The sequence below is a fragment of the Pteropus medius genome, unplaced genomic scaffold (genome assembly GCF_902729225.1).
Source record: "Pteropus medius unplaced genomic scaffold, Ma_sr-lr_union100, whole genome shotgun sequence".
Taxonomy (NCBI): Eukaryota; Metazoa; Chordata; class Mammalia; order Chiroptera; family Pteropodidae; genus Pteropus; species Pteropus medius.
The window spans coordinates 5405766-5433526 of record NW_024354875.1 but is presented as its reverse complement, the minus strand read 5'-3'; the positions used below and the strand labels follow the sequence as shown (position 1 = coordinate 5433526).

At 38.5% G+C, this 27761-nt stretch overlaps 1 protein-coding gene across 1 annotated transcript in view; it reads left to right on the top strand.

The window, feature by feature from the left end:
• Positions 1-27761, top strand: part of NYAP2 (neuronal tyrosine-phosphorylated phosphoinositide-3-kinase adaptor 2) — a 238795-nt gene that overhangs the window by 81262 nt on the left and 129772 nt on the right. Inside the window, exon 3 of the mRNA XM_039855507.1 lies at positions 15570-15871. Within this exon, the coding sequence (XP_039711441.1) occupies positions 15570-15871 (302 nt within the window). The remainder of the gene's footprint in view (positions 1-15569; positions 15872-27761) is intronic.

Below are 27761 nucleotides of genomic sequence, written 5' to 3'. Positions count from 1 at the left end.
AAATTAATGATGCTCATGTAACTCCTTCATTGCATAAATTTACACATATGCTTACGTTGATATTTGATAAGGAAATATTATTAGATCAATTTTTCTGTGAATATCTTCTAGATGCTCAGGACTATGCTAGGGACTGTGCTGGTTAAAAATACATAAGAAACAGTGCTGATTCTCCCTCCACATCAGAAACTTTTACTTTATTTGGGAGCAAAAAAAAAAAAAAATTATGAAATAAGTTAGAAAAAAAAATCTGTCTCTTTGCACTTCTGCAGGTTTAGGAAGTAGACAAGTTTAGAGGAATCAGCCATCAGTGAGTATAGACTGATTTCCATTGGAGGGTGAATTGATGCTAGGTTTCAAAGTAAGAGCACAATCTGAAGAAATAGAAAGACTACTTTCTACAAAAGAATTAATAAACACTCATGCCCTCATCTGAAGGAGGTCCTCTCTGCTTCTCTTTCACATCACTCTATTTCCTTCACTATATCAGTCTCAATCACCTGTCTCCACTCCTTGTCTCTAAGTTTTTGGAAGATGAATATCTCGTTCTCTCTTGAATGACTAGGACCAAACATACTATCTTGCACAGATAGGTCTTTAATAATTACAGGTTTAATTAATTAATTGGATATGTAGTAATTAATCAGTATCTGTATTTTTGTTGGAGGTCATCAGCAGAGACTGAATGTTGGTAAGTATAAGAGCAGAGAATATGATTGATATGTACGGTGTTGTCACATTATAAAATATTTTAAAATTAAATACCGTTTTGTGCATTGGAACAAAAGAGAAGTTCCTTAAATGGATCTCCAGTAGACTCATCTAGTAATGCTATGGCAGAAAGGTGAGACAAGAAGGCTGCAGACCAAATCTACTTTGTTGTTCGAGGTCATCTATGCATGTGATGAGGACAGCCTCTCCTGCTATTACTCTGAATTTGCTGATTATGACCTCTGTATTTGACATACTCATGCTCATCACACTCCCACTGCAAACAAGGACAAAGGGTGTTGAAGGTATATGAAAGGAGCGATAATGAAGGTTGAGCATAAAACTTAAGCTGCACATGGAAAGGCAAGATTTACAGCAACTGAGGAGAAACGAAGAGAAGATTGTGAGAGCAGCAGATAGGACACTCCAAAAATGTGTCCAAGGAGACTTAAGGTTAAATGGAACAGAGGTAGTGAGCCAGAAAGACAAATGTCATTAGTCAATGACACAAACGCTTAAAACTGAGGTTATGGAGAGGTGAAGTTATCGATAATCAAAAGGTCCAGGTTCTGACTGTGAGAGCAGTGGCTGAGACAAGAAGAAAAGAGATATCTTTGAGGAGAAGATTTCAAGAAGTCGAGTCGCCAGGAAATGTGTGTACATTAAACACTGTGACTTTGTATTCCTAAATTAGCCTAAGACTTACATTTGTCATCCTCCATTTTTCAAACTAAATGAATTGCAATGAAAATCTCTTTTGGTGATTCTGATCTGGATTCAAATCCTACGTTTTCCTTAAGAGAAAATTGAAACAGATGGCCGCAAATAACAATTATAAATGGAAAAAAAAAAAAACTTTTTGCCAAAGATTCATTAATTGTCCTCCTCCTTAAGTTGAACCATTCTTCAGTAAATAAGAAACTGCCTTTTCAGTGAGGCAGTCATGAAGTCACATTTCCCTGGATCCCTTAGATGTGGATAGAATGGTTTATTTTAATAAGGTAGATCTTAAATTTAAATGTACTCTCTATTAAACTGTAAGCCCTGAGGGGTGTGTATCTTTCACTATTGTACAGCACAGGCTCATGGTGCTATCACATGCAACAAATAACAGATGATAAATATTACAATGAGGCCAAAGAAGATAACTGCATTCATTATAATGAGGAAATTGTTTCTTTATTTTGAGATGCACCACGAGCATTGAAACTGTTGCTATTATGTAGTGATAATTGCTTCTAATTTGTAATGAATAAAGATGCGTAGGAGAGGATGAGGTTTGATCAAAGGCGAGTTTTAACACCGGACTCTGAAGGCCCTAAGGGCTGCACCACAAAGCCATAAAGCGAACAAACCAAGTGCTTGCAGTGACCCAGGGCATTAGATTCAATTATTTTTTTTTCTGAAGGAAACCAATCAAGGAAAGTGAGTTGTTCCGGGAAAGTCATTCTAGAAAAACAGGGGCCGGCTTTTGGCCTCTGTGTAGGCAGTCTGTGACATCCATATTTCAATCTATCATGTTATTACATTTGGGTGCATTAAGCTGATGTACCACCTGTTGTGTGTAAAGACAGCACATCGGCCACTCCATTTAGAGTAACTAATGCATCAATGAATGAGAATTTGGTTCTTAAGTAGCATCTCTAGCGATTCACATTTACATGTCACTCTGATTATATGGATGAGGATGGAAAGATGGTTTTTAGAATTGCAGGCGTTTTTTTAAAAAATAGACTTAAAAAATGCCAAGGGGCGTAGTTCTCAGCTTTATCCGTTTCCCTAGGTAATGTGTTCAATAGAAAGATTTATGAATTTTTTAAAGTTATTAAACAGGAAAAAACACCTCACGATTATAATCTTGTTTTACATTCTCATTTTAACCCACAAATATCCTGAGGGATCACTGAGTAAGGTATTATCATCTTATTTGATAAATAAATGAATCTATTTGGAAATGAATTCCCTAGCGGTCGCATAATGATCTAGGAGCAGAGCTAGAAACAGGATCTCCTAAGTAGGGTGGGTAAAAAATGTGTGTGCAGATTGTGTGTATGTGTGTGTGTATATAAGATTTATAGTGTCTTTTTCTATAGATGCACAGATTATAGATTTTTTTCCACTTTGCAGGTACTTCCTGGAAAAAAAAATGGCTTGGTTATATAATTATGGATCTCGAGTTCAGTTCTCTTTAGAGATTGGGGATTTCTGGATGACAAAAATCTTATTCTCTATATGTCTCTTTATTACTTTACTTCCTTCCAAACCAAATGTCTATTTAAAAAAAAAGTTTGTCTGACAGATTTATTTTAGTGAAGCAACATTTTTAGACAGTTATAACCCTTGAATTTAATATATACCTTAAAATAATGAGTTAGAATAATTAACTTGTAGATTATTTTTAATTCATGTTCAAATTTAATTTAAATTTCTAAACATTTACGTGTTACTTTTCATGTTCAAAGAAGCGTACCTGATGTCATGGTCGATAAAGGAATTTACAAAATTTAATCCCTATCCTCAAATATTCTGGAGTCTCATGTTTGTATATAATAGTTATAATATAAGGCAGAGAGTAACAAATAACAAAAAAAGAAATTCACGATAAAGAAAGGAGAGTTTATTTTTTTATTTATTTATTTTTTTAACAGAGATGTAGTTTGAAGAGGAAGTTTGTCCCAGTGGGACAGAATTATGTGAGTGGGTAATATGACGAGACTGGAAAAGAGGTTGGGCTACATCATGCAAAGCCTCAATTGCCTTACTTTGGTAATCCTGAAGACTCTAAAAAAGGAGCATGAAGTAATCCTATTTCTTTTTCAGGACTATTTTTTCAGATTAATGATTAGCGTTGGAGAATATTGAGATGGAGAATTCAAATAAGGTATCATTTAGTAGCCAAGATGAAAAAGTTAATAAAAGCCTTATAGATGGTTCTGAAAATAGAAGACAGATGTGAGATCCAGGGAGAAGAGGAAGAATTTGTTAACCAGTTGAATGAGTGTATAGGTAGAATATAAATGTCAAATTATTTGGAGGTTTTTGGTCTCTGTGGTTGAGAAAGTGATGATGCTACTGAAGACAAAGTTTCAACAGAAGGAACAGAAGATAATGCTGAGTGTGTTTTGAAACATATTAACCTTAATTACCAAAGAAACATCCATTTAGAAATAGCCAGCATTTTGTTGGGAGGGCAAATATATGTCTCAGAATGCAAAAACAGTGGAATCTTAGCTTGAGAAATCACGTAAATAAAATAAAGCCTTGAAGTCTTAAAATTTGATATTTGCCTCGGATGAGTACAGAAAGAAGAGAATAATGGAAACAACTTGGCTTTACTGAAGCAGGAAGGTCAAGAAGAGAGGTCATTGGAGACACCAAGTAGGAACAATAAAAAAGATGAGAAATAAGAGAGAACGATGTCAGGCAAACAAGGAAAATGAGACATTCCAGAAAGAAGCCATAGTCTAGAAGAGAGAAAACAGCTCTAAAGAGATCAAGAAGAATCTAGACAGAGAACAAAGCAAACCTCCTAGATTATGGAATTAACAAGGAAGAGTAACATTTAACAAAACTATTTTAGTAGATTCTTTGGTGGTAGAAGTCAGAATACAACAGATGCAGAGAGAGTATGATTTATGGACCAGGAACAAAAAGACCAGACTTTTGATAATTCGATGTCTTCTTTAGAGGTACCTCTCAAACAGCTAACAATGTTTTGAGCACAAAATATGTGCTCAATACATATTTATGAATTAAAGATAAATGAATGATTTAATAAATGAATGAGAGAGAAGGAAGGAAGGAAAGAAGGAAGAATAAAAGGGAAGGAAGAAGGAAGGGAGTAGGAAAGGAAGGAAGAGAAAAAGAACAAGAGAGATGGAGCGGGAGCTCACAAGTGTTTTAGAGCAAATGTTTCTGAAGAAAGGGGAGCCTGGCATGCTTTTCAGTATTTTGGATTGCTGATGAGAATAAGCCGATAGAGAATAAAGAGGAAGAATTAATGTGTGTCAAAAAATCCTGGTGAGAGACTTTGAGTAAAAAAACAAACAAACGAACAAACAAAACCAAAAAAAAAAAAAACAGAGAAAGAGTACATGTAATAATGTGTAAAAATAATATCTCAAAGCTGGAGAGGAGAAAGACAAAGGACCTCTTTTTGGAAAGCAACAAGCTTCTCAGTGAAAAAGACCTATAGGTACTCTGCTGAAGAGTGCAATTTACCAAAAGCGAGGTGTCTTGAAGCTTTGAAACAGTCATTATGAGGTTTGTATCATTTGTAAGTATAGTAATATCTTCATTTTAAAGGAGGGTAATCTTAAGTTGCATTCAAGTGATTTAAAAATATTTAGAAAGACATTGGATGATTTTTGGTTTGATATGGAAGATCAAACAGCAGTGTATTTTTATTCCTCGATACCTAACTTTTTCCAGTAATTCTATAAATGCACGTTTAGAATTTTCTGATCTTCCTTAAGTGTGATTTTCCTTTCCTCCCCATAACTCTTTATACCGCAAAATATTGCTGGGACTTGACCAGGAGACATCAACTTACAGATGACTGTAGAGTGCCCTAAAGGAGATATTCTAATATGGAGAAGCATAGAGCCCTATGACAGCCCAGAGGAGTGCAGTGGGTTCAACCTTGAGAAAGCCTGGCTGATAATGGAAATCTCTCCCCAAAGAAATCTCATCTAAATTAAATCCTACATCATGATTTTGTTAAAGGAATGATTTAGTTAAGGCAGAGAGAGCAGCATGACTACTGGCTGAAGTCATGATTTATCCTGTCTGTGTCCTCGAGACTCATGGTCACACTTGGCATAGGGTCAGTCTTGAACTCCATTTTAGAATCAATGATCTGGAACCAAGTTAAGGTAGAAACATATTCTATTAGAGGAATCTTAAGGCCAAAGAGAGACCATCTTACCGATGAGACTTGGTATAGAATTCAAATATTAAAAAACCTTGAGTGTCATATAAAAGTTTCGATTTTTAGTCTGAAGAAACGAAGAAGCTACCTAAGGGTTTTAATTTAGCGAGTGACATGAGCAAATCTGCATTAACAAGGATAAATCTGACAGCACTGTGGGAAAGATCAGCTAAGAGGCTACTGCATTAATTTAGCCAAGAGTTGATATGTACCTAAACGGAAGCAGGCCAGTGAAGACGGAGAGGAGGGGATTGAGCTGATCTCTGCATTCAAATTACTAACTCTTATAACAAGGATGAGAATTAAGAGTGTCTGAGCATTCACAGAATTTTCCTTTCTCCATTGTAAAGTAAGAAAATGGTGACTGAAGGAAAAGGGAAATGGAGCAGAGTATCATTAAATATTACAGTCATTTATCTGATTCTTAAGAAAGCTGGGAGTTATTCCTGAACTATTTCCAATCATGCATTTCTTCATTCATTAAATTAATAAATGATTATTGGGTGTCCTCTTTGAGCTAAGCATTGTTCCAGCCATTGGAAATCCAAGACAATCGAAGTCCACTCAAATTCTACCAAACACCTTCGTAATGTCTCGGTTTCTCTAGATTTCAACTGTCAGCACGCAAATTCTCTTCTCCCTACTTCTCTCCCTTATCTGGTTAAGTCTTACTCATGCTCTGCATCAGCTGAAAAGCCACTTCCTCCCATGGGACTTCCCAGCCCTTTAGTTAGGGCCCTGTTGCACCTACCCATTACTTCCTGAGTGAACATCTGACCACATAGGGCTGAAGTCATACTGGTTCAATAGCCTGTGATCGCCTGAGGACACCAATCACTCTGTTTTGGTCACAAACTGACATAAATAGTGAATAAATGAATTAAATGTCTCAATGCAGAGAATTGTTTCTTTTGCCATAAAAATTTATACTTTTAGAAAGGCAACCCAATTATTATACTTCAAGCTGGCATTAAGTCAGCCCCTTCTGCTCAGGAAGTACAAGGCCATTATATGTTAGCATTCTGTATTTCTAGCTTCTACTTCCAGGTTGAAAAAAGGAGCCACATATGGTTAGCTAAATTCATTTGTAAAAACTTGGCATCTTCTCAAACCATATTCAAAGCTTATGTCAGTTTTGAAGACACAAATAAAACATAGTTTCCAGAACCTCCCCTGCTTTGGTTGAGTTTTTGGAAATGATCTCCCACGATGTGAACTTCTATAAACTATGTTCTAAGTCGAATCCGAATATCATGGCTTACTTTGAATTTTCCATATACCCTCTCTTCTTCAAGCCATGACACTTCGAGAAGTAGACAGTCTTATTTATGTATAGGAATAAAGGATGTTTTAATTTTAGACTCCAAAGAACCATGGATAATAACATATGTTAATCTTAAAAGCACTTGTCATGTTTCAAGTAAAAATAAATCTCTTAAAAATGTTCCATAGAATTTGTTCTGGCTTTAATAAGCATAATATTTCAGTCCTGCCTCTTTCAAATTTCAGGAGTGAATAAGAGAAATTTTGATGAAGGTTAAATGTCTCGACTCCCCATTCTAACCTCTCCACTTTATTATTATGACTAAGCATCAAATTATTGTGCAGCAATATCCACCTCAAACTCTGGGTGATGAGCTCTGTGTGATAAATAGTGGCATATTTGTTTTTTAAGCATAATTCCCTACTCAAGATTACTCTGAGCCCTAACATTCATAAAAGTCTTAAATGATCATGGGGTTTTGACAGAAATAACCATAAAATCCATTCAATCGATTTGCCTAACTCTATACTATACCTAACTAATAATTATGGCAGAAAAAATAAATTATTTATTTTTGTTCCTTTATCTTCACTTTCTAGCAAGATTTTTTTCCCTCTAATTTGGGTTCGAAAGTATATAGCCTGATAATTACTGTCACGGTCTTACAGAAATGAGCAAAATGCATTTATGTTGTTAGAGTGTTTTGCTTTATGGTTTTGTAGGTTGGAAACATTAAAATGCTGATTTTATAGCTGCGAACAGAAAGATAAAAATTGATACGGAGTTCCTTAGCAAATCAGGATGCTAGAGAAGGGAAGGTAATATTTGTCTGACTTCTACTTTAATGGCCACTTTACTAGGTGCTTTTGAAATTTTTTATATTATTTTAATTTCTTGTAACAGTTCTGGGAAGTATTTTCCCCATTGTGAAGGTAATTGAGGCTCAGAATCTCTAAAATTACATAGCCAGTCGATGGTTGATTACATATCTCTTTCTGAGATACCGAATTTGGGGGCAGAGCTCAAATATCCCTGCAAAAAGAAATAACATATTTAATGCTTGAGAATATCAATTTTAAGATCTGGAGCTAATGGAAACCGGGTCCCTCTCTTTGGCACAGTTTTAAAAACAATTTTGTTGTTTTTGCTTTGTTTTGTTTTGTTTTTCATAATAGTTTACCACAGCATTTACTAAAATGCTGTCTAAAGATTCCATTTTTAACATGACCTAAAGATGCAAGAAACATCAATAAACAGCCATACACAGGAAACTTACGTCTGAAAAAAAAATCTTGGAGACTTAAGATATTAGGAGCACAAAAGTAGAAAATAGATATCATTGAAGATATGAAGTGGTAAAAATGAATGTTTGAGCCTAAGGCAAAGAAATCTACTGATTATGGCTTTGAATGAGCAATTGGGGCTCAGGGAAGCCATTAAGGGTAATGGTGAGTGAACGATTTGGAAGAAAATATGAGCACGGTTTAATTTTACTGAAGCCAAGTTTCCATATCAAAGTATACTCATGATTGTGTGTATATATATATATATATATATATATATATATATATATAAAATGTACAGAGCAGTTGATTATTTTAATTTATAATGTTAAATATGAAGGATATTAGCCAGCAATAATTAATATGACACATTCATTTCCTGCTCAGTATCATTCCTTGCCCCTTTCTGACTTTAACTGCACTTTCTGACACAAGTTAGCCAATAGCATTTACTTAATAACCACTGCATTATACTGGGTCATTTAGGACTTTTTCCAATGCAAGCGTCAGAAATAAAAACAAACAATATATTTAGTTTCAACAAAATAAAATTTAGTACTGACATAACTGAAGGGTCCTAGAATCGACCTACCCACAGGTATAGATTGATTCAGGTCTTCTACAATGCCACACGGACTTGGTCCCACCAGTGTCCCTTCGTGGTGGCAAGAGGGATGAGGTGGGTCTGGAATTCCACACAATGCCCAGCATTAACTCTGGACTGACTTGAGGCATTTGCCAGTCCCTACAATAGTCACGGTGGCCACCGATCTAGTGGTTGATTGGCTGGGCCTGAGGGATGCACTGGACTGAGAGAAAGAAAGTTGGTTCCCACCCAAAAACTTCCATTCCTTACCAGGAGTAGGAAGAATGAATCCCTGGGAAGCATGTGAGTCTAATGTCCATGGAATTTTCTAACTAAGCCCTCTCTATCTGGCTATCTCCAAAGCAGAATTACTTCCTTTCTTCATTTTTCCTTCTTAAAATGTAGTAGTGACAACAGCAGTGACCAAGAAGACAGGATACCTGCCAGCATGAAGCTCAAGGAGAACAGCTACTTGTATTTCTAAAGGCCCCAGGGTGTTGCGATGAGTGTAAATTTGATGAATTCTATGACGAGTTCTATCTGCTAAATATGTGGCTCTCTCTTAAAAATCTGACATCGGGTTGAGGTATATTGCCTGTCAAAATTAGAAAAGGTAGAACACACTAATCTCTTGGCTCTTACTGTGTACAATTTTTCAAGGGCATGGGTTGCTCTAGTTGGAAATAATACCTAGAAGAAGCAAATATCGAAGGATAAAAGGCACATTCTGGCAAAGGGGTCCCTCTGGAAGTTGAGCTGGAAGGGACTCACTGGCCAGGACAGAGCTACTGCATTTGGCAAGAGGGAGGCAGCATCAAATATAAACTTTTAAAGTCATAATTTTAATGAATAGAGCCTAAATGTTGATTTACTTCCCTTTATTTATAGTAAAATGCCCAACATGAAAGATGTGAATAGTTAGCAGATGACAGTGGTCAACTTGCCCACAGGCAAATCTCATTATCTTCTTTACAGCTGTAGCCTCCGTTTTACGATCAGATTTTCCCCTTTTTATTTTATAGTTACATGTTCCCTTTTCCTAATTCCAGATAAATACATTTTTCTTGAAAAATGAACAGAAAAAATTATAAGTGGTTGAGAAGTTTGCAAAGATAGGAATATACTAGATTATATATTAGGGTCATAGTTGAATTTTTGAACTCAACTTCATAGAATTGATTTAGGAAAAGAAAATATGCAAGCTAGTAAACTTCTAAGTAACCCTTCAGTTTATGTCTCAACTTTCTAGATATGCTTGAAAGAGGATAAAAATATGGAAAGGGATTCTGTGTTTTCCAGTGGTTCTCAAAGACTCTATTATGAAATATTGGCATGTTTGCTTCAAAATCACACACAGAAGTTATAACCTTGTCACTTTTAGAGATGACATCTCACCTTGGTAACTTTCCCTTCTCAGGGATTGTGTTTTCATCTCTAAAACTCAATAGTTCTCAGAAAGAGACATGTGACATTCATGCTGATGGAATTTCAAGAAGACAGCAAGACAAATAACAATCTCTGCTGAAGAGCAGCTGTCAAAGCAGTTTTGAAGTTCTTGCTGTGCAGCTTTCCTTGTCGATTATGACCAACACCAGGTGCTTCGAAAACCTGACCCAAGTATTGAAGAAGTTATATTTGCCTAGGTTATCTCGGTACTTTGAGTTAAATGTAGGGTTTTGTTTTGACTCTGTGTGCAATTTTTTGAGGTTGCATGGTACCACGTACCACTCTTTGGAGACATGGTCGTGCAATGCAAATGATGATTCCATAAACAAAATTCAGGAGGAAAGGATTTAAAAGGAGGAGTTTTAAAGCTAGAATTACTGACTGCGCATTATATGTTAGATTCTGGGCTGAGTGCTTTGTGTGGAGTTTCTCAGGTAAACTGATGACGATTCCATCAGGCCAAATAAGGAAATGGTCTTAGGGGTCAGGAGCCAACTGAAGCTGCCGCATGATGGGACTGGCAATGGAGCCCACAGCTCAGTGATTCCAGAGCTCAGTTGTTCAGGTTTTTCCCATCAGTCAATACTCATTTGGGGGAGAAGGATAAATATTTTATTAATTACTTCTGGGAAAACAACCCCTCTTGAATAAGCAATATATTATTGCTTTGTGTTTTATAATAGAAAAATTAACACGACTAGCCTCAAAATATTGCCTACATTGTCTGAGAGAAAAAAAAATACTTGTTTAAATTCAGGATTATGTAATTTATTTTTATTTTTATAACATGAGATGTGGCAGGCTTAATCTATCTCGAGTGTTAGAATCTAATTGCAAAAAGACCGCTTTCTTCAGCCCACGTAACTTTCATTTCAAGCCAAGTATTCCTACAGTGGAGTTGGTTCCTCCCTCTCCAACCACCATTTAAACGCTCAGTCTGAAGCAAGAGAGTGTCTTATTTTCAGAGGCATTTTATTTTTCTGGGGTCTCTTTATTTTTAGGCTTTCTCTTCCCTCTTCTTTGGTCTTAGAATGTCATAGATTATATGATTGTTCCCAAATATGTCAGTTCATGCCCTCTAGAAAGGAGACACCAAGCTAGATGGTGTTAAAAGTGTGAGAGATCTATTGAGAAAGATGTCTGAGAGCAAGAATAGGCAGAATGAGCCTTAGGCCAAGATACTGACCTGAAAACTGTGAAAGAAGAGGAAGATGGAGAAATGGTTGGACAGGAAGACCCTCAGACTCCATTGCAGTATAGCTATGAGAAAGTCTCAGCCAGTCCAACAGGGGGACTCAGGCACAAAGGTTGCCCATGAAGGGCACACACGCCGGGCAGAAATGCCAGGCCCCTTACGTCAACGTGCTCAGCTATTGGCTAGGAGCTTTCCAGGAGCAGAGTGCCTTCACTAAAATGCTGCTCCAGATTCTAAGACTCTGTAGCTTGTGGCTGTCAGCTAACTTCTGTCCTTAAAAAAGTTTCTTTCCTGCTGGAGATCTGAGTCACACACCTTGATGGCTGCCATGATTCATCTCTTAAGCTGAGCAGATGCTCTTCTCTTTCATTTCTGGGGAAGAACTCTTTCATTGCTACTAAGGGATTTTCCTGAGGGGAACCTTACCAGGTGACAGTCTGCTACAGCCCTCATGACTGCAATTTATATGGGGGCTGTGGATGATACTCATCATTCCCCTTCTCCATTTGTTATAAAGTCACCTCACTTCTACCAGCAGCTAACATCTCTGCTGGTGTTACTTGGTGATTAGACTACTTTCCCTTTCAGAAGAGATTGGTATCCAAAACCTTCTTGGGCCAGGGTTGCCGCATGTGACCTTTCAAGTCACAGTTGGGCAAGAGAGTATCAAGAGGGTTTCCACACATATTTATCTTTTCCCCATCATGTGACAGCAGTTTGCTACCTCCTGCTGATCTGGGTCAATAATCTCTTCCACAGTGGAGACTCATCTTGCCTGCTGGCCACCATACAAGGAAGTTCAAATTGCCCAGGAGGCAGTTATAACTTGTTGTTCAATGGAGCCTTTGCTGTGTCTTTTAGAAAGAGTTTGCCCCATTTGAGGACAAGGGTCTCCAGCCCTGTAGAGCTCAGAATTATGGGAATGGGAAGTACAAAGTTCCCCAGGGGGTCATTGGTTGTCAGCGAACTTCATTTCTCATGGCAAGTTCTCTCTTGAAGGAAGATCTCAGTGGCATATGCCACAGCTGCGTTAGCAGTATTGGACCCCTTGCCTGTAATAGGATTGTGCATCCCCACCTATTGTCATGGAACTTGCAGTGGTTTTCTGTTGGAGGAGAATTTATCCCCAACTCCTTGGCATCAAGCTTGGCCATAAGACTGGTTTTAGCCAATAGATTATGAGTGAGATTATATGCTACAGCTGAGCAGAAGCTTTAGAGACACTGTAGTTAAGTGAGTCTCTTTCTGTCTCTATCATGAGAACATATCCCAGTAGGGACTAGATCCTACAATAATGAAGACATGTGGAGCAGGGCTGCAGCTGAGGCACAGCCGACCCAATTAATACAAGAAAGAAATAAGCCTCTGTGTTTGTAGATCACTGAGAATTGGTGATTGTTACTACAGCATACCCTAACACAATCTAATACATCGTGTATTTTCTCATCTCTGATATTTTGCCTGGTCTCTCTCTGGCTAATTTCCTTTGTCCTACTTTCTGGTATTTGTGTCTCAGCTGTTTCTAACTAACAGATGTCTGCTCATTAATGGCTCTATCTGTTGCTCTTAATATTTCTGGAGGTCTCTGGGTCAGCTACATCAGAAACATCTGGATGTCGTTTTTTTAAAAAACAAACTAATTGGCTACAGAATCAGAGACTCTGATTCAACAGATATATTTGAATAGTACCTTCAGTATGGGTCCATGAATCTGCATATTCAGGAATCATATGCTCTGTTCCACAGTCTTCAATTTGCTTTGGACTCATTGCCTTTACTTGTCTCTTGACCCTAGATGCAGCATAATCTTTATTGCTTACCCTTAGCCTTGCCTTTGTAGTCAATATAGCCCCATTTCTTCATTCTGCATTCACAGCCTAATCAAATTAAACTTGCACCTGAGACCTGCTATTGTTTGAAGCATACATTGAATTACTCTTTGGAAAAATGTGTGTGTGTGTGTGTGCATGTGTGTGTGTGTGTGTGTGTGTACATATATGAAGAAAAGCACAGAGAATTCGATTTAAAAAAATTATGCTAAAAAAGAGTGTACTTTTGAAATTAAGCAGCAGAACTAATTATCTATTTGGGAAAAGGTGCAGGCACTATTTAGGTCAAAAGTAACAGAGAAATTGCTGATACAATTATTCCTAGTAACTATCTCATAAATTCCTGTGTGCATTAACACATGCGTTAATCCTCTCATGCAGCTATGTAACTGGGAATGAGACAGCTGTCTAAATAAATCTTTAAAGCACCTTTTGCTCAGTGATATGGCAACAGAAATAAAGAAAAGATACAAAGATGCAAAATGATTGAAGTCAAACTCAGATGAAACCAAATATCTTCCATGAGAAAGATCAAGGGCACAATCATCACAACTCAAAGATAAACCTTCCCATCCACCACGCCCATTCCCCACCTCTCCCACCTCTATTCTGACTAAATTCTCAATGATTTTTCACAAACCATTTCATTTGAGTAAGTTTTTGATTGATGCTCTTGAAAGCACAGAAAATACGATGCGTGAAAACACAGGATGCTACAACTATGATGTGAAAACCTCCGCTTGGCTGTCCCTTTGATTTCATTCATGCTTCTGGGTCAACATTGCTCTAATTAGTGCAGAGTTTTCAGACACCTTTATTTTGTTTTGCAAAGATGGTATATCCTAGTGTTTGAGTATCAACTCAAAGTAGTTAGAAAAAATGAATTAATTAAAAATTATTTTTGATCAAGTGGCAAGTTGTCATTAGAATTACATGTTCTTGTTGAATCCTTTCTGGCTCAGTCCACAGTGGTCATATAATTGTCATCATAAGTCCTCAATGAAATGGGGGTGGGGGAAATGCTCATCTCCCATTATTATTCCTACTGAAATGATAAACTTATGACAAACATACAATAAAGAGAAATGTAAAACCTTATCTTGAATTCTGTCATTATAAAGGCAGAGTCAGCTAAAATTCAGATTTTAAAAAAAGGTCTAAATAAATTTTAAAAAGTAGACTCAGTCTCCAAAATTCATATACTCAAAAGATATAATTTGCCATTCATACACGTCTAAGAAAACCAGTCGAGTATTTCTAATAATGTCTCTTTTTGTTTCTTCTATTGACAAATGGACATACGTGGGGAAAATTCTAGAAAAATTTTTCTTTTAAAAATTCACATGGACATCCATGTCCTTTTTCTTCATCAAAGAGTCACTGTTACTTAGTGGCATAGAGCAAGTCCCATGAAAGTCCTATATGATTAGTCGAGCTTCAAACTGAGAGAGATTTCTTATGTTTTTACACTTTTGCTCAAACTTTCCTATGTAAAACCTAAGAATCTTACGTTGGGAAACTGCATACTCCAAATATTTACAAGGTGTTTAGAACTATCTCAAGATCAGACGCTATTTTAACTACATCTATTAGATGTGGATATTTTATTCTGTGAGGCTAGCTTATTAATAGAACTAAATTTCTAGTGTAACTGAAGGATTCTGGAGAACTAAAAGAGGGTGATGATTCCTTTGCCGATTTAAACAAGTATTTTCCCTTTATTCCTTCCTTCCTTCCTTCCTTCCTTCCCTTCCTTCCTTCCTTCCTTCCTTCCTTCCTTCCTTCCTTCCTTCCTTCCTTCCTTCCTCTCTCTCTCTTCCCCTTGTATTCGGTTACAAAACCCCCTTTTGTTGTTGCTGTTATTTTCCCCACTATATTAACCAGGTAAAAGTCGGGATGATTCTGATGAAATGGAGAAGACTCTTGAGTGCTGCCCACTTGACCTCAGCCGTGTGTCATAATCATGGAGTTCTTGTTTATTTTCTAAGCCACGTTTTAAGATTTACCTACCTCGAAGTAAAAAACGCGATTGAAGGTGAAATGTGCTCTGCCGTATCATTTTTCTTTGGAATACTGTTTTGAGAGTATCTGGATACCAGCATACCAGGATATCTAGAAATAAGTGCTAAGATTTCTGATTATAATCAAGTTATATCTGCTGTCATAGTGCAAAAGTACAGAATGCTTTCACGCTAATGGAAATGTTTCCTCACCAATCTAAAGTTAAATTTTGAACTATCACCTCCATAAATATACTTCTTTCCATGACCTTGCATTTGCCGGCTCAATTCATCTCCATGGATTTCCTTCTGCTTTCTTCTACAGCATAGGAGGAGAAGTAGGGCGTGGCCACGAAGGAAGTTACGTGGGCAAACATTTCCGCATGGGATTCATGACGATGCCCGCCCCTCAGGACAGGCTTCCCCATCCTTGCTCCAGCGGCTTCTCTGTGAGGTCACAGTCTCTGCACTCTGTTGGGGGCACAGATGATGACAGCAGCTGTGGCTCCCGAAGACAACCACCACCCAAGCCCAAGCGGGACCCTAGCACCAAGCTGAGCACGTCATCGGAGACGGTCAACAGCACAGCCACCAGTAAGAGCGGGAAAGCCCCCGAGCGGACTGAAGGTAAAACACCCCATGCCCTCTTCATCTAGAAAAAATATTTCAGTCAGCATCTTACTAACCAGCATTTGCCCTCCGCCCTGGGTCATGTAATCCTGCTTCTAGCTCTCTGAGGTGAAGGTGAAGGTTATTTATTGGGATGTGGTCAAAAGACACCCAGAAAATGTATTTAATTTATTGGAAAGGGAAGGCAATGTGTGTTTTTTATTACCCCCTTAAAGCTTCGAATCATGAGGGAATCAGGTTGCCTAGAAATATATCTAAAATGTATATTTTCTTGCTTTATAAGTATTACTTATATAATTATAGAAGTATTATGTGATTATTAGGGGAATCTTGTAATGCAGGAAAATGTAAAGAAAAAACTTGTAATTATCTTAAAAATGTATTTTTTTACATTTTAGTGTACTTCCTTCTAGCGAATGAATATGCATGTATATATGTATATACATGTATATTCACATATATGTATATATTTCAGTCTCTACTTCAATCTCTATCTCTAATTGCTACCTGTATCTATATTTTGCCTCAGCTATGAAATACACAAATCAGATATATCTCCTCCTCCCTCCCGGTCTATGAATATAAATTAGGTCAGGTTAACCTTGGATCTCATCAGCCCCTTAGTCCTTACTTGAAGAAGTTTCAGCTTTCTTGAGTTTTTCCTGAGATTCACTTAATGGGAGAGTAGTCTCAAGTGTGCTTTGATCCAAGAGCATTTAGAGTTTTGTGTATCAGTTGTGAGAAATGCTTTAAGATTCCCAGCGTCGCCAGCAGCCAGCGTAAGAGCGTGGCTGTGCCAGGTCGTGTGGCCTTTCTCCCGCCCTGCTTGTCCCTGACTTTCTCCACAGCAGGCTTCCTGGCTCCCTTGATGCTCTGGGTTTCACAGTGGTTTGCAACAGGCAGGAGAAGCCAGGTGGTCCTTTCTTCAATTGGGCAGGTCCTGTTGTCAACTGGGCTCCCCAGTCCCTCGTGAAAGCTCCCTTATCTTCTGGTTTAATCTTGCCACAGAAATGTAAACCTAGTCCATGAGATGAGGTGCCCACCCGTGAGGCATGTCTCGCATCTTCTATTAACCTCATCTCTCCTTTTTCTCGCTTTGGCGCCTAAGTGCCTATGTAGCCAAAAAAACAAAAGCTTTGGTGCATAGGGAAGAATACAAACAGAGGCCTGGAGATGAAGCTAATCTCTCCAGTCTCCATGGACTATCTCCACTTATGGAGCTTTTTCCTATTATATATGTATGCAAAAATACATCACGAGTGTGTGTGTGTGTGTGAGTACAAATGTGAATGACGTGTACGTGTGTGCATACCTACAACATCGAAATTGTGCATAGAATTGTGTTTTTGCATTTTCACTTCTTCTCTGGTGACTGTTTTTCATTATGTTCAGTTTGTTAAAAAAAAATCGCTTTTAAGGAATTAAATATACATCACAGTACTTTAATCATTATCTCCTTGATGAATGCTTAAGTTGGTTCCAGTTGGGTTTTTTATAATGAATAGCACAGCAATGAACATGTGTATCTGTGTGTCTGTTTACATAACTATTTTTTTCTGCTACCTTAGAGAAGATGAGAAATTTGATTTTTATCTCATGATTCAAGGTCATAAGTATGTCCTTCAACTTGTAACACTTGATGCTTTTAGGTGTTTCGTTTACTTGTTAATACACTAAAGGGCCCTGGAGATCTGCCTTTTGAACATTTTAAATATTGTTCTTAGGTTTCCTCTGCTATTGATTTGACACATGATGCCTTTCATTTCTCTTTATTTTCTGTGATCCTGTTTCCAGAAGTCACCCCTCTCTTGTTTTTACTGCCGGAAAACTACCTAATCAATTACATTAAGTTGTTTGCTAAAGAAGATTACTGATTTAGAGCAGTCCCTGAATGAAAAGGGCCTGAAAGTAATCTAGAATGATACAAGAAGAAAGGGGAATAAAAAATCCATCCAAAGAGGCGAGAGATGAAACAGACCAGAGAAGCAGCCAGTGAAAAATGTGTTATCAAGCAATGTAATCCTGCTGGACACATTCCTGGAATCCTGGAAGCCCTGTCAAATACACTGTCGGCTTAGCCCCCCTCGGGGGAGGGGCCTCTGGGGTGAACACCAGCGAACACCAGCGAAAAAGCATGATTGTCCCAAAGAAGAAAACTTTGAGCTTCGATTCAGTTGTCTTACAAATAGAACTGATTTCCATTCACTTGGGGCACTTTAGGTAGCTACTTCCTAGGGTAGAGAAGCTCCTAATTCTTTCAGATTCCCTTCACCATCTGAAGATGTAGGTTTCCAAACAGCTAGTTATCAAACAGAAGGCAGCAGCTCTATTATCTTTATTTCTTCTGAGGACAAAAGAGGGGCGGTGACAATTAGAACAGCAGTCAAGACTTAAGTTTGGCTCGTACAACTACTTGGTGGGTGGTCTGGTTTATTAAACACTAGGTCCTGTTTCAACAACTCTTCTCAAAGGATGCTCCAAGGATGGGTTGAGAGGCCTTCAGCCGTCGTATGTCTTTGAGGGTCGCCAGTGGACCAGACGGACTATTAGCATCTGGTGCAGAAATGGTTGACTTCTATAGAAGACGCAATGCAAATTTCACCTTCTCTTCTAAACACTTAATAAAAAGGCAATTTGCAAAACTGGATATATTCAAATCCTTTCTACCAAGTTATATCTACTGTAACAACAGGAGGAAATCATGGCTTATTTCAGAGATGGAGAAAAAGTCTTGAGTCCAAATGCATGCTTTTCTATGTGTATACTCAAAGCCAAAATTATATAAATATGTAGAGTGTTCTTTTATGAATTCTCAGTTCTTTATAATCGTGAGTTAACTGGAGTTCATTACAGAGCATATGTTTTCTTTATAATCTTTCCAGCTATCAAAATTATAACAAAGATGAAAAATGACTTTTGTAAATCTTAGTCTGTCTTTTCTTTTTATATTAAATGTCAAGAAAATCAAAATATTGATTCAGTGGCATTAGAATGATTTCCATGGTAACCAGCCTCTATTTAAGCAGGGGATTATGACTTCCCTGTGGATAAAAGTTAAAAAGAACTGGACTTGTGGTTAACAGCTTTTCAGAGTAGGGAAAAAAAAAAAAAAAAAAGCTTAACGATGAACATAAACAAACAAAAAATCACATACCAAGAAAAGTATAATTTAGTTTTTAAAATTGTAACTCTACCATATTAAAAACGCACGTTTACTATTCTATTTTAGGATCTTGCACGATAATACCTTTAAAAAATTAAGACAGTTGTAATAATTGCCCTTTTCTATTGCCTTCGTGTGGTACCTGCTTAGTTTGAGGAAATATTAGATAAAATAAAGGAAGTTAACTAGGAAGGATCAAATTCCCTTCAAATTGTGTCTCATGTACCATCCATTAAAATGCAGGAATTGTGCAACCTTGCACCCGCCATTCCCATTGCTCAAGTGAACACGTGTCCCATTCCTTAGTGGTGCCATTGCTAGAGATGCTCTGTGGCACAGGCAAAAGACACTGTGCTTACAATCGACACGCAGATGTTGACTTTAGGCAAGTGACCCAGTGAGACAGTTTCTTTACCTTTAAAATGATTATAAAGAAAATTGTGCTCTGCCTCCCTCACAGCCCTATGACAACCCAGTATGGCTACTGCCTGTGATGGTGCCTGATGAAAGAAACTGCTGTATAAAAACAAGTTAATACTATTTTAAATGTGTAATTTCTACCTGTGGGAATTAGTGTTAATAGGCCTGAGTACCGTGAAATTTTGGTTTGGTAAAGCATCTATATTAAAAACAAAGAGGAGAGAAAAGAAAGGCCATATGCACACATGCTCTACATGTTAGAGGCTTAAAAATTTTATGTGCTGATCCAAATATACAGGGAAGTATTCCCAGGTATAATAATTTTTTCATAATATTATGACATTAATATAATATTTAGTATAATAAAGAATAGTTTTATTAAATTTCAAGTACCTCTACATTTTAGAATCCTTAAAAAATAAGTATTTTGAACTTTTGTTAAAAACTCTTCTTTCAAATAATTTCCAACCCTTAATTTATGATATTATTTCAGGATTGTCTCTTTGTAAGCAGTGGGGAAATATATCCAAATTGGGATGGCTTCCCTGGCTTCTGATTTTATGTTCTAGAGATGTTTAGTAGAATCAAATCTGAGAATCAAAAATTGGAATACCTACAGGGATATTTGAAATCATGATTGTCCTTAGAACATGAAATAAGTGACTGAGCCTGAACCAAGGGAGGAAGGCTACGTACACTGCCTTAAAAACAAAAGCAAATTCCTGCTTAAAGGTTATTTTAAAAAAGTAAGTTACAGCCTTTAAGATTGTTGTTTTTCATGTCCCCATTTCTTCAGCCTTGTACTGGGGATCCAGTGGTGAACAAAAGTGGTCCTTTGCCTCACGCTACTTACAACCCATTTCGTTTGCAACTTTCCGACTCAGTCTGTTTTCTTCTCTACACATCATAGAACAAGTAGTAATTTAAGGAGATCATTTCTAGAAACCAGAAAATATAGCATGACAACCATGAGAGCTTCCTTCCTGTAATTAGTTGTTTAGCTCTGGAAGAAATAGTTTAACACATCTTAATAGTTCTGTTTTTTCCTACAAAAAATATGTATTGCTCTTTTGCTGTTTGGTGTTGACAATTTAAAGGTGACTGGATCTGATTTTCTACCAATGTAAAGCTTTGAGAGCAACCTGTGGATATCTGAGGAGCGAGGAGGAGAAGCTAGTTGAGTGTGCTTATTCACTTGTGGAGCTTACGGGTTTCTCAGGTCAGAATTCCAGTTTGGGAAACCTGAATCGGCACCAGTCAGAACCAGCCATGGGATTGATTTTGCTTTCCCAGTTACTAGCCTAGATCTCTGACACTTATTAGGTGATCATGGCTTTTAAAAAGATTATTTCTTCTATAACTCAGCATGACATGTTAGAAAAACATGGGCTTTAGAAGCAGACAGACTTTGGTGACGTAGTAGCACTTCCAACATGGATCATTTTCTTTCAGCCTCAGTTTCCTCATTTTTAGAGTGGAAATAGCAATACTGATTTTATGTGGTAGGCAGAGTAGTATTCAAGATGATACCCAAGATTCCCCACTCCCTGTGTACTCACCCTGTATATTTCCTGGAACTGACATACCATCGATGGCTTGAAGATAGTGAGGGCCATGTGGCAAAAATATGTGGGTGTCCTCTAAACACTGAGAATAGTACCAACTAAAAGCCAGCAAGGAAACTGGGCCCTCAGTCCTGTAACTGACTCAGCTTGGATGTCACCTTGATTTCAGCCTGTGGGACCCTGAGCAGAGAATCCAGCCTTCTGGCTTCTGGTTATGCCTAGACTTCTTATCTTTAGAACTATGAGCTCACGAAGGGATACCGATGTTTAAGCTGCTGTGTTTATGATCACATGTAGCGATGGAAAAGGAATTTATTTTACCAAGTCGTTAGGCAAAATATGTGAAGTGAAATACTTGAGCAAAGGACATAGCTTAGAGCCTGCCAAACAGAAAATGCTCAGATCCTTGCTGCCCTCTTCTTAGCACTGGGCTGTATTCTCAGGGACTAGGGGGTGGTTAAGCCAGTGCCGGCGGCTTTCCAAATTTCCCAGGCTAGATTTTGAAAGTAAACAAGATGATGAACCTACAGAAAATGCTGATGTATTAGGCCTCTTGAGTATCTGCTTAGCTCTTTCTGAATTCGTTCGGGTATTTTTCTGAGAGGGCACTTGCTTTCTCACCAACCGTTGTTTATTCAGAGGGCTCGGCATTGGCTTTTCGGGTGGCGTTTTGAATGGCTCATTTAGATGACTACAAGTCGCCTGCTTAGGGCCTTTTTTCACTTAACAAGTGCCACTTGTACTTCACAGGGTGCACCCAAGAAGTGCTCAAGGCCCCATTTAGCATGACACTGAGAAAACACAAAGAAAGTGGAAAACGAGCTCTCAAAATCCTCATCGTTTTGACCTTGGATAGAGTTCTAGTGTGTATTCGTGCTTGTTTTACAGGTTGAGATGTGGGAGATCACCATGGAAGGCCCACATTCCTGGATTTCTCTTTCCAGGTCGAGAGAATCAGGAGTTGCTTGGCTTGCTCGTGTAAAAGCCATCTGTCCAACCAGGCACGGCTCAGACACAGAGTCGTGCATCTGCAGTGTGGAATCTTTTCCCAAACGTACCCCAAGGCCCATGAATGAAACAGTTTGTAAGTCACATCATCATGCAACACTTCTCTCAGGCCTTGCCATGGTTATTGAGCCTAGTCAAAAAACTGTCCTTAATGTTCTCACCCATCTTGCTTCTATTAAGTGACTGGGTTTGATCTCATTTGTCTCAGAGGACTTTTGTCCATGTCGTTACCTCAGGTGAATTCTCCCATGAGAGACCAAAAAGCCCAAAGTTCCTGAGTGTCTGTTGTGATCACGGCATTGATTTGGAGAGTGGTCAGTTGCTGTGCAACAGATTGACACCAGTTTAGTGGTTTAAACACCTTTATTATCTCACAGTTTCTGTGAGTCAAGAGTCTCCCCAGGGTAGTCCAAGCCTGCAGTCCAGGTGCCTGCGGGGGCCAGGGTCTCCTCTGAGGCTCACGGGCCTTTCTGTGCTCACCCAGTTGTTGGCAGAGTTCATACGTCTGAGGTTGTGGAACACATGTTCGCTTACTTCTTCAAGGAGAGCAGGAGAAACAGACTCACTTGGATTCTCTCCTCCTGGGGAGTCTGGATCTTTCTTTGAATAGATCACCCAGGATAGCCTCCCTGTGCATGAACTGAGTCAACAGCTAAAAACGTTAATTATAAATGGAAAATTCCTTACCTTTTTTCCATATACTATAAGTTAATCATGAGAGAAAAATATCGTCCTATTCACAGTCCCGCTTGCACTCAGAGAGAGAGAGAGAGAGAATTATAAAGGCACAGAGGGCAGGTGTCTTGTGGACCAGTCCAGAATGCCGCCTGCTCAGAGCGATGCAAAAGACAACGTGTACATGTGGCTTTCTTAGAAACTACCCAACATTGTGGTTGGATACTTCCGATGTCATCTTGTGGAAAGATAATTAGCAACGTAAGAAGTAAACTATAATTCAGTAGTTTATAATTCAATATCACAAGACAATCTAAATAATCACTAAATAGTGCAAAACTTAACTCCCCTCCCCATTTCTTCCTTTATCTTCTGTTTTTCCCACATAACAGAAGTCACCCCAGCTGTAAAATGCCTGGTTTATTTCATTGAGTTGAAAGTGGCAAAATCTCATGTTTTTGGCTTCAGCCTTACCTGGAAGACATGAGAAATACATTTCTCGGTCCAGCAGCTCCCACGCCAAAGAACTATAACATAAGAGCCAAGTAAAATGTTGACACCATGGTGCAAATACTAAAAATTATAGTGTGCATAAATCTCTGTCCATCTGATCCTTGCTGCCAATTTTCCTAGTTGGTGAGTCTCTTGTTGACCCGGTGGGCTAGCTTGACCCAGCACTGTCCCCTAAAATACCAGCTGGTCGTGGGCCAGATAATGTACAGCAGCCTTGATACAATTACGGTGCTCCCCAGTGCTTTGGCCTGTGGATTTCTCCAGAACCCCAGGATTGTAAGGATTGGTGGTGGTAATTTATACTAAGTACTTCTGCCTACCTGTTGAGTAGCATTTTGATGATAAATAATGATGAAGCTGTCTGTTTCCAAGTCATGCAATTTCTGAATTGCAACACTGCATCAATTTCCAATTATGGGTAAATGGACATCAGAAAGCATATGTCCTTGAATGAAGCAGAGGGTACTGATGTAACCTCCATTGCGACTTTCCCCAAGGTCTCTGTTTTTGTCTAGCCTCAAATTTAGGTAGGGATGTTATCTGTTCTTTGCAATAATATTAAAGCAGTAAAGAATAATGCAGTAAATTATTAAATTACTAATTACTAAGATTTTGTGAGGAAAATGGAGGAAAGGAGTTGATAGCCTATCTTCCTTAAATGACCTCTACCCTTTCCACTTCCTCTGCAAAACCTCCGCTTCTCCTCTGTTTCTTTAGACTACAATCTGGCCCCTAAATCCTAAAGACGATTGAGAACACCATCCCTAGAACGCACTTCAGAACCTCCTTGCACTTACATAAGCATGTTCCCTGGGAGGTGACCTCCTGTTCCAATCATTCAACCCCAGTCAGTGCCTTTCTGAAAGTATTTCTGATAAAAATATTTTCTTCCATTTAGTTACATAAAGCGTTGGGTACTTTACCAAACAGTTAAAATGTTGTCTTTTGTTTAAGAAATTGGCATAATCTCTTTTATGCCTATATCCTCTATCCATTATAGATATAAGCTTAATGGGAAGGAATCTTCCTCATGGAGGGACTTATCCCAAGGTGTATTGGAAATGGGATTTACTCATTCCAAACTACGTTGCTGACCCAGTGGCCCGCTCAAGCCCCCATCCTGCATCTCTCCTTCCTCGTTCAGCTGGCTTCAGAAAGGCCTTCTTGGGTGTGCTTGCTCTACCACCTCAAATCTCATTCGTTCCAGATCATAACCTACCGCTATCTGACTCTGCCCTCCAGTGCCACTGAATCCACTCTTGATTCCCATCTCAATGGCACCCTTCAATCTGTGTCCTTCATTACATTCAGCAGTTTAGATTATTGGGTACTCCCATATTTCCTAAAGCCCCTGCTCCTTGTTTTTCATGCATGGCTCTCTGCTAATTTTCTTCCCTGACTGCTCTCTAACTCTCTTTTGAAGGGACCTTTTGTTCTGCCCAATTTTTAAATGACTATGTCTTCAGACTCTGTCCTTGGCTCTCTTATCTTCTACTCTAATATCTGTAGAATAGATAAGTTGATGAATTCTAAATTCTCTTCAAATGTCTGACTGAATTTCTAGACCCACATCTTCCTGTAGATATCATGGAGTCTTCTAACTCATTGTATGCACAGTGGACCAGTCATTTCCTCCATGTTCCCCCTCTTGATAGCCAGGTTGGAAATGGGAGTGCCTTATCAGATGGCTCTCCTTAGCTTACTCCTGCCACCTAACCAATTATCAGGTCTAGCCAATTTTGCTCCTCAAACCCTCTGCATCTATTTGTACTTGTACTGTCCTATCTCAAGCTGTTGCCATTGTCATTTCTCACCGGGAAAACTGCATGGGCACCTCACTGGTCTCCTTTTTTGTAGCCTCACCTTCTCAAACCCATCCTCCTGACTACTTCCATAACTTCTTCATGTGCACATCCACTTGTATCATTATTCTACTCATGATTTCATCTGATCGTGTTACAATTCTGTTCATCATTTACCCGATAAAAGCACAACTCGTTAGCATGACCTTCACTGCCAGCCCTCAGAGGTGCATCTCCCATCATCTGTGCCTCTCACAGCACTCCCAAACTACGAAATTTTCTCTGAACAAACCCAGATTGTTCCTGCCTCTGTGCCTTTCTGTGCATGTGAAATTCCCCTTTTCTGAGATGTCTTCTCTAAATTTGTCTCTTTGGCAAATTTCCGTTTATCCTTCAAGGCCCCAGAGCCACTGTAACCTTCTCTTTGATAACGAATATAATCACAGTTTTCCTATGATTGACTGGTACTCTGTATATAATTCCAGTATATCTGTTATTATATTCTATTCTGAATACTTGCCTACTTTTTGTAGCCTGATGAGTCTAAGCTTTCCTTAAGGATGTGAACCTTGTCCTTTTGTCATTGTGCCTTCAATGCCTACCACAGAGTAGGGGTTAATAGGTCATGCTGAAGGGGCATATTTTGAATAATGTGCTATTCATAAATGAGTCTTCTAGGAGGCTAATTGATACAAACAGTTAATGCACTTTCAAGCATCTTTAATGTAGAAAGAAGTTCAGGCATTTGGAGAGCTTAGAGGCAAAGCACAGTGATTTATGATCTTCAGAAAGCAAATGCATTGGCCATCCATCTATCACTTTGGTCCCAGCTTTGTTTATAATATAGTAACCACTCTGCATGACTTAAAAGTTGAGATTGTTGTCTGCTTGCTCTTAGGTTTGTAAAACCTTTATATTTCTTCCATTGTTTTACATTTCTGGATCTTCGTAGATACACAAATTAATTATAAGTAGTGGCAAAAAAAAAAATACTGTTGACAGGCTTTAATGTGTTATTGGCACCATGTAACTTTTAGTTTATTTTCATGTTATAAATCAAAGAATGTTCAGCTTGTGCCATTCAGATATGATTTTTTTAAAAAGCAAGTTTCTCGATTAAGACATAATAGAGAGCTGAGATTTCTTTCCCTTAAATTACTTTTGAAAGTTAGTTTTAATCTTTCTTATTTTTATATACTTCAGAGTTTTCCTTAGACACTCCTGTCATAGTCCTACAGGCCAGATATATTTTTCCAGATTATTTCGGTTTTGCCATTCTACAAGCATCAGCTTCTGAGCAGCAGTTCACTCCACCTTCATGAAGACTGTGTAAAGCCATTTTTTAAGACAGAGTGACTGCATGTGTGCATAAATCTTGCCTTTAATTGACCTTGACAAAGCATACGCTTATTGCAGAAAGAGTACTTTCATTTTATGGTCCTATGTCTGTACTGAGAGTTTTTATCATATGTATTGCTTTCCGTGATTTTTCTTGTTAAGTGGGAAGGCAGTGATTTAAGACAAGCTCTTTCTAATTTTTCTTGCTATTAATATGTATTAAATGAAGTTGATTATCTGGAGCAGAACATCGCCCTTTGGGAACCTCTGCCTTTTGACAACTTCATCTACTGAGAACAGCTGAAAACTAAGAAGAAAGAAAAAGAGCTTAGGGGTGCCAAAATCCTTCTTCTTGCACCAAGGCTCAGTGAATTTTACAGAATGTCAATCGCAGCTAGCTGTTTGTTTGTTTGTTTGTTTGTTTGTTTAAACTTGCTGGGAAACCACCCTCCGGAGTGCTGGGGAAAACTATTAACAGTAGTTTTTCCACTATAAGACCACCCTGGGATGGGGTGGGGTGTGTGGGAGGTGGTGCTGCAGGCAGCTGATGGCTTTGGGGTATTTCAGGAGCCAAGCACCAGACAAGTCCTATGCTCTGCGGGGGCTGGATGTGGGGAAGCTGCCTGCACAGCAGAAGTGTGGCTAGTGAGCCACTGGAACCAGGAAGTAAAACCCCTTTCTGCTGAAATGTCCCTCCAGTATCCTCTACTGACAAAGCTTACCATTGTGCCAGCTGGCCCAAGAGAAAATATTTAAAGGGCCTCGATCCCTTGTCGTAAGCAGGAAAAGAAGATGAGTTTAGACATGACAAATAAACAATTGATAACTTGCACAGACAGTGAGGAGGGAAGGATGTGATTTAGGTGGATATCTTGGAGTACAGTGATATAAGGGGAGAAAAAAGTCAACTCAAAGACCCCAAAGCAGGAAGTGAATAGCAAGGAGGTCAGTGTGAGGGGAGAATTGTGAGGGAAAAGTACAAGAGCAAGAAATGAGGTCACAGAGGACAAAGAAAGTGAGACCTATAGGATCTTTATGGTAGACCATTCTAGGGCTTTGCATCCAGAGATGCCACTGCAGGGCGTAGAGAAGAAGAATGCATCATATATTTAAAAAGAATCATTGTGATGATTGTTCATGAGGATGAACTCATAGAGGTCAGATACAGAATCAGGGAGAACCAGTCAGGAGGCTATTGCAGTAATACGGGTGAGACATAACTGCTTACACCAAGGTTGATCAAGACTGGAGAAGTGGAACTGGTGAGAAATAGTCAGAAAAATGTCATCATTTCTGTTTGAACAGTCAATCATAATCCCACCTTCGTTCTTTTCTAACTAGGGATATAGATTGACTAGATGATGATGATGATAGATAGATAGATAGATAGATAGATAGATAGA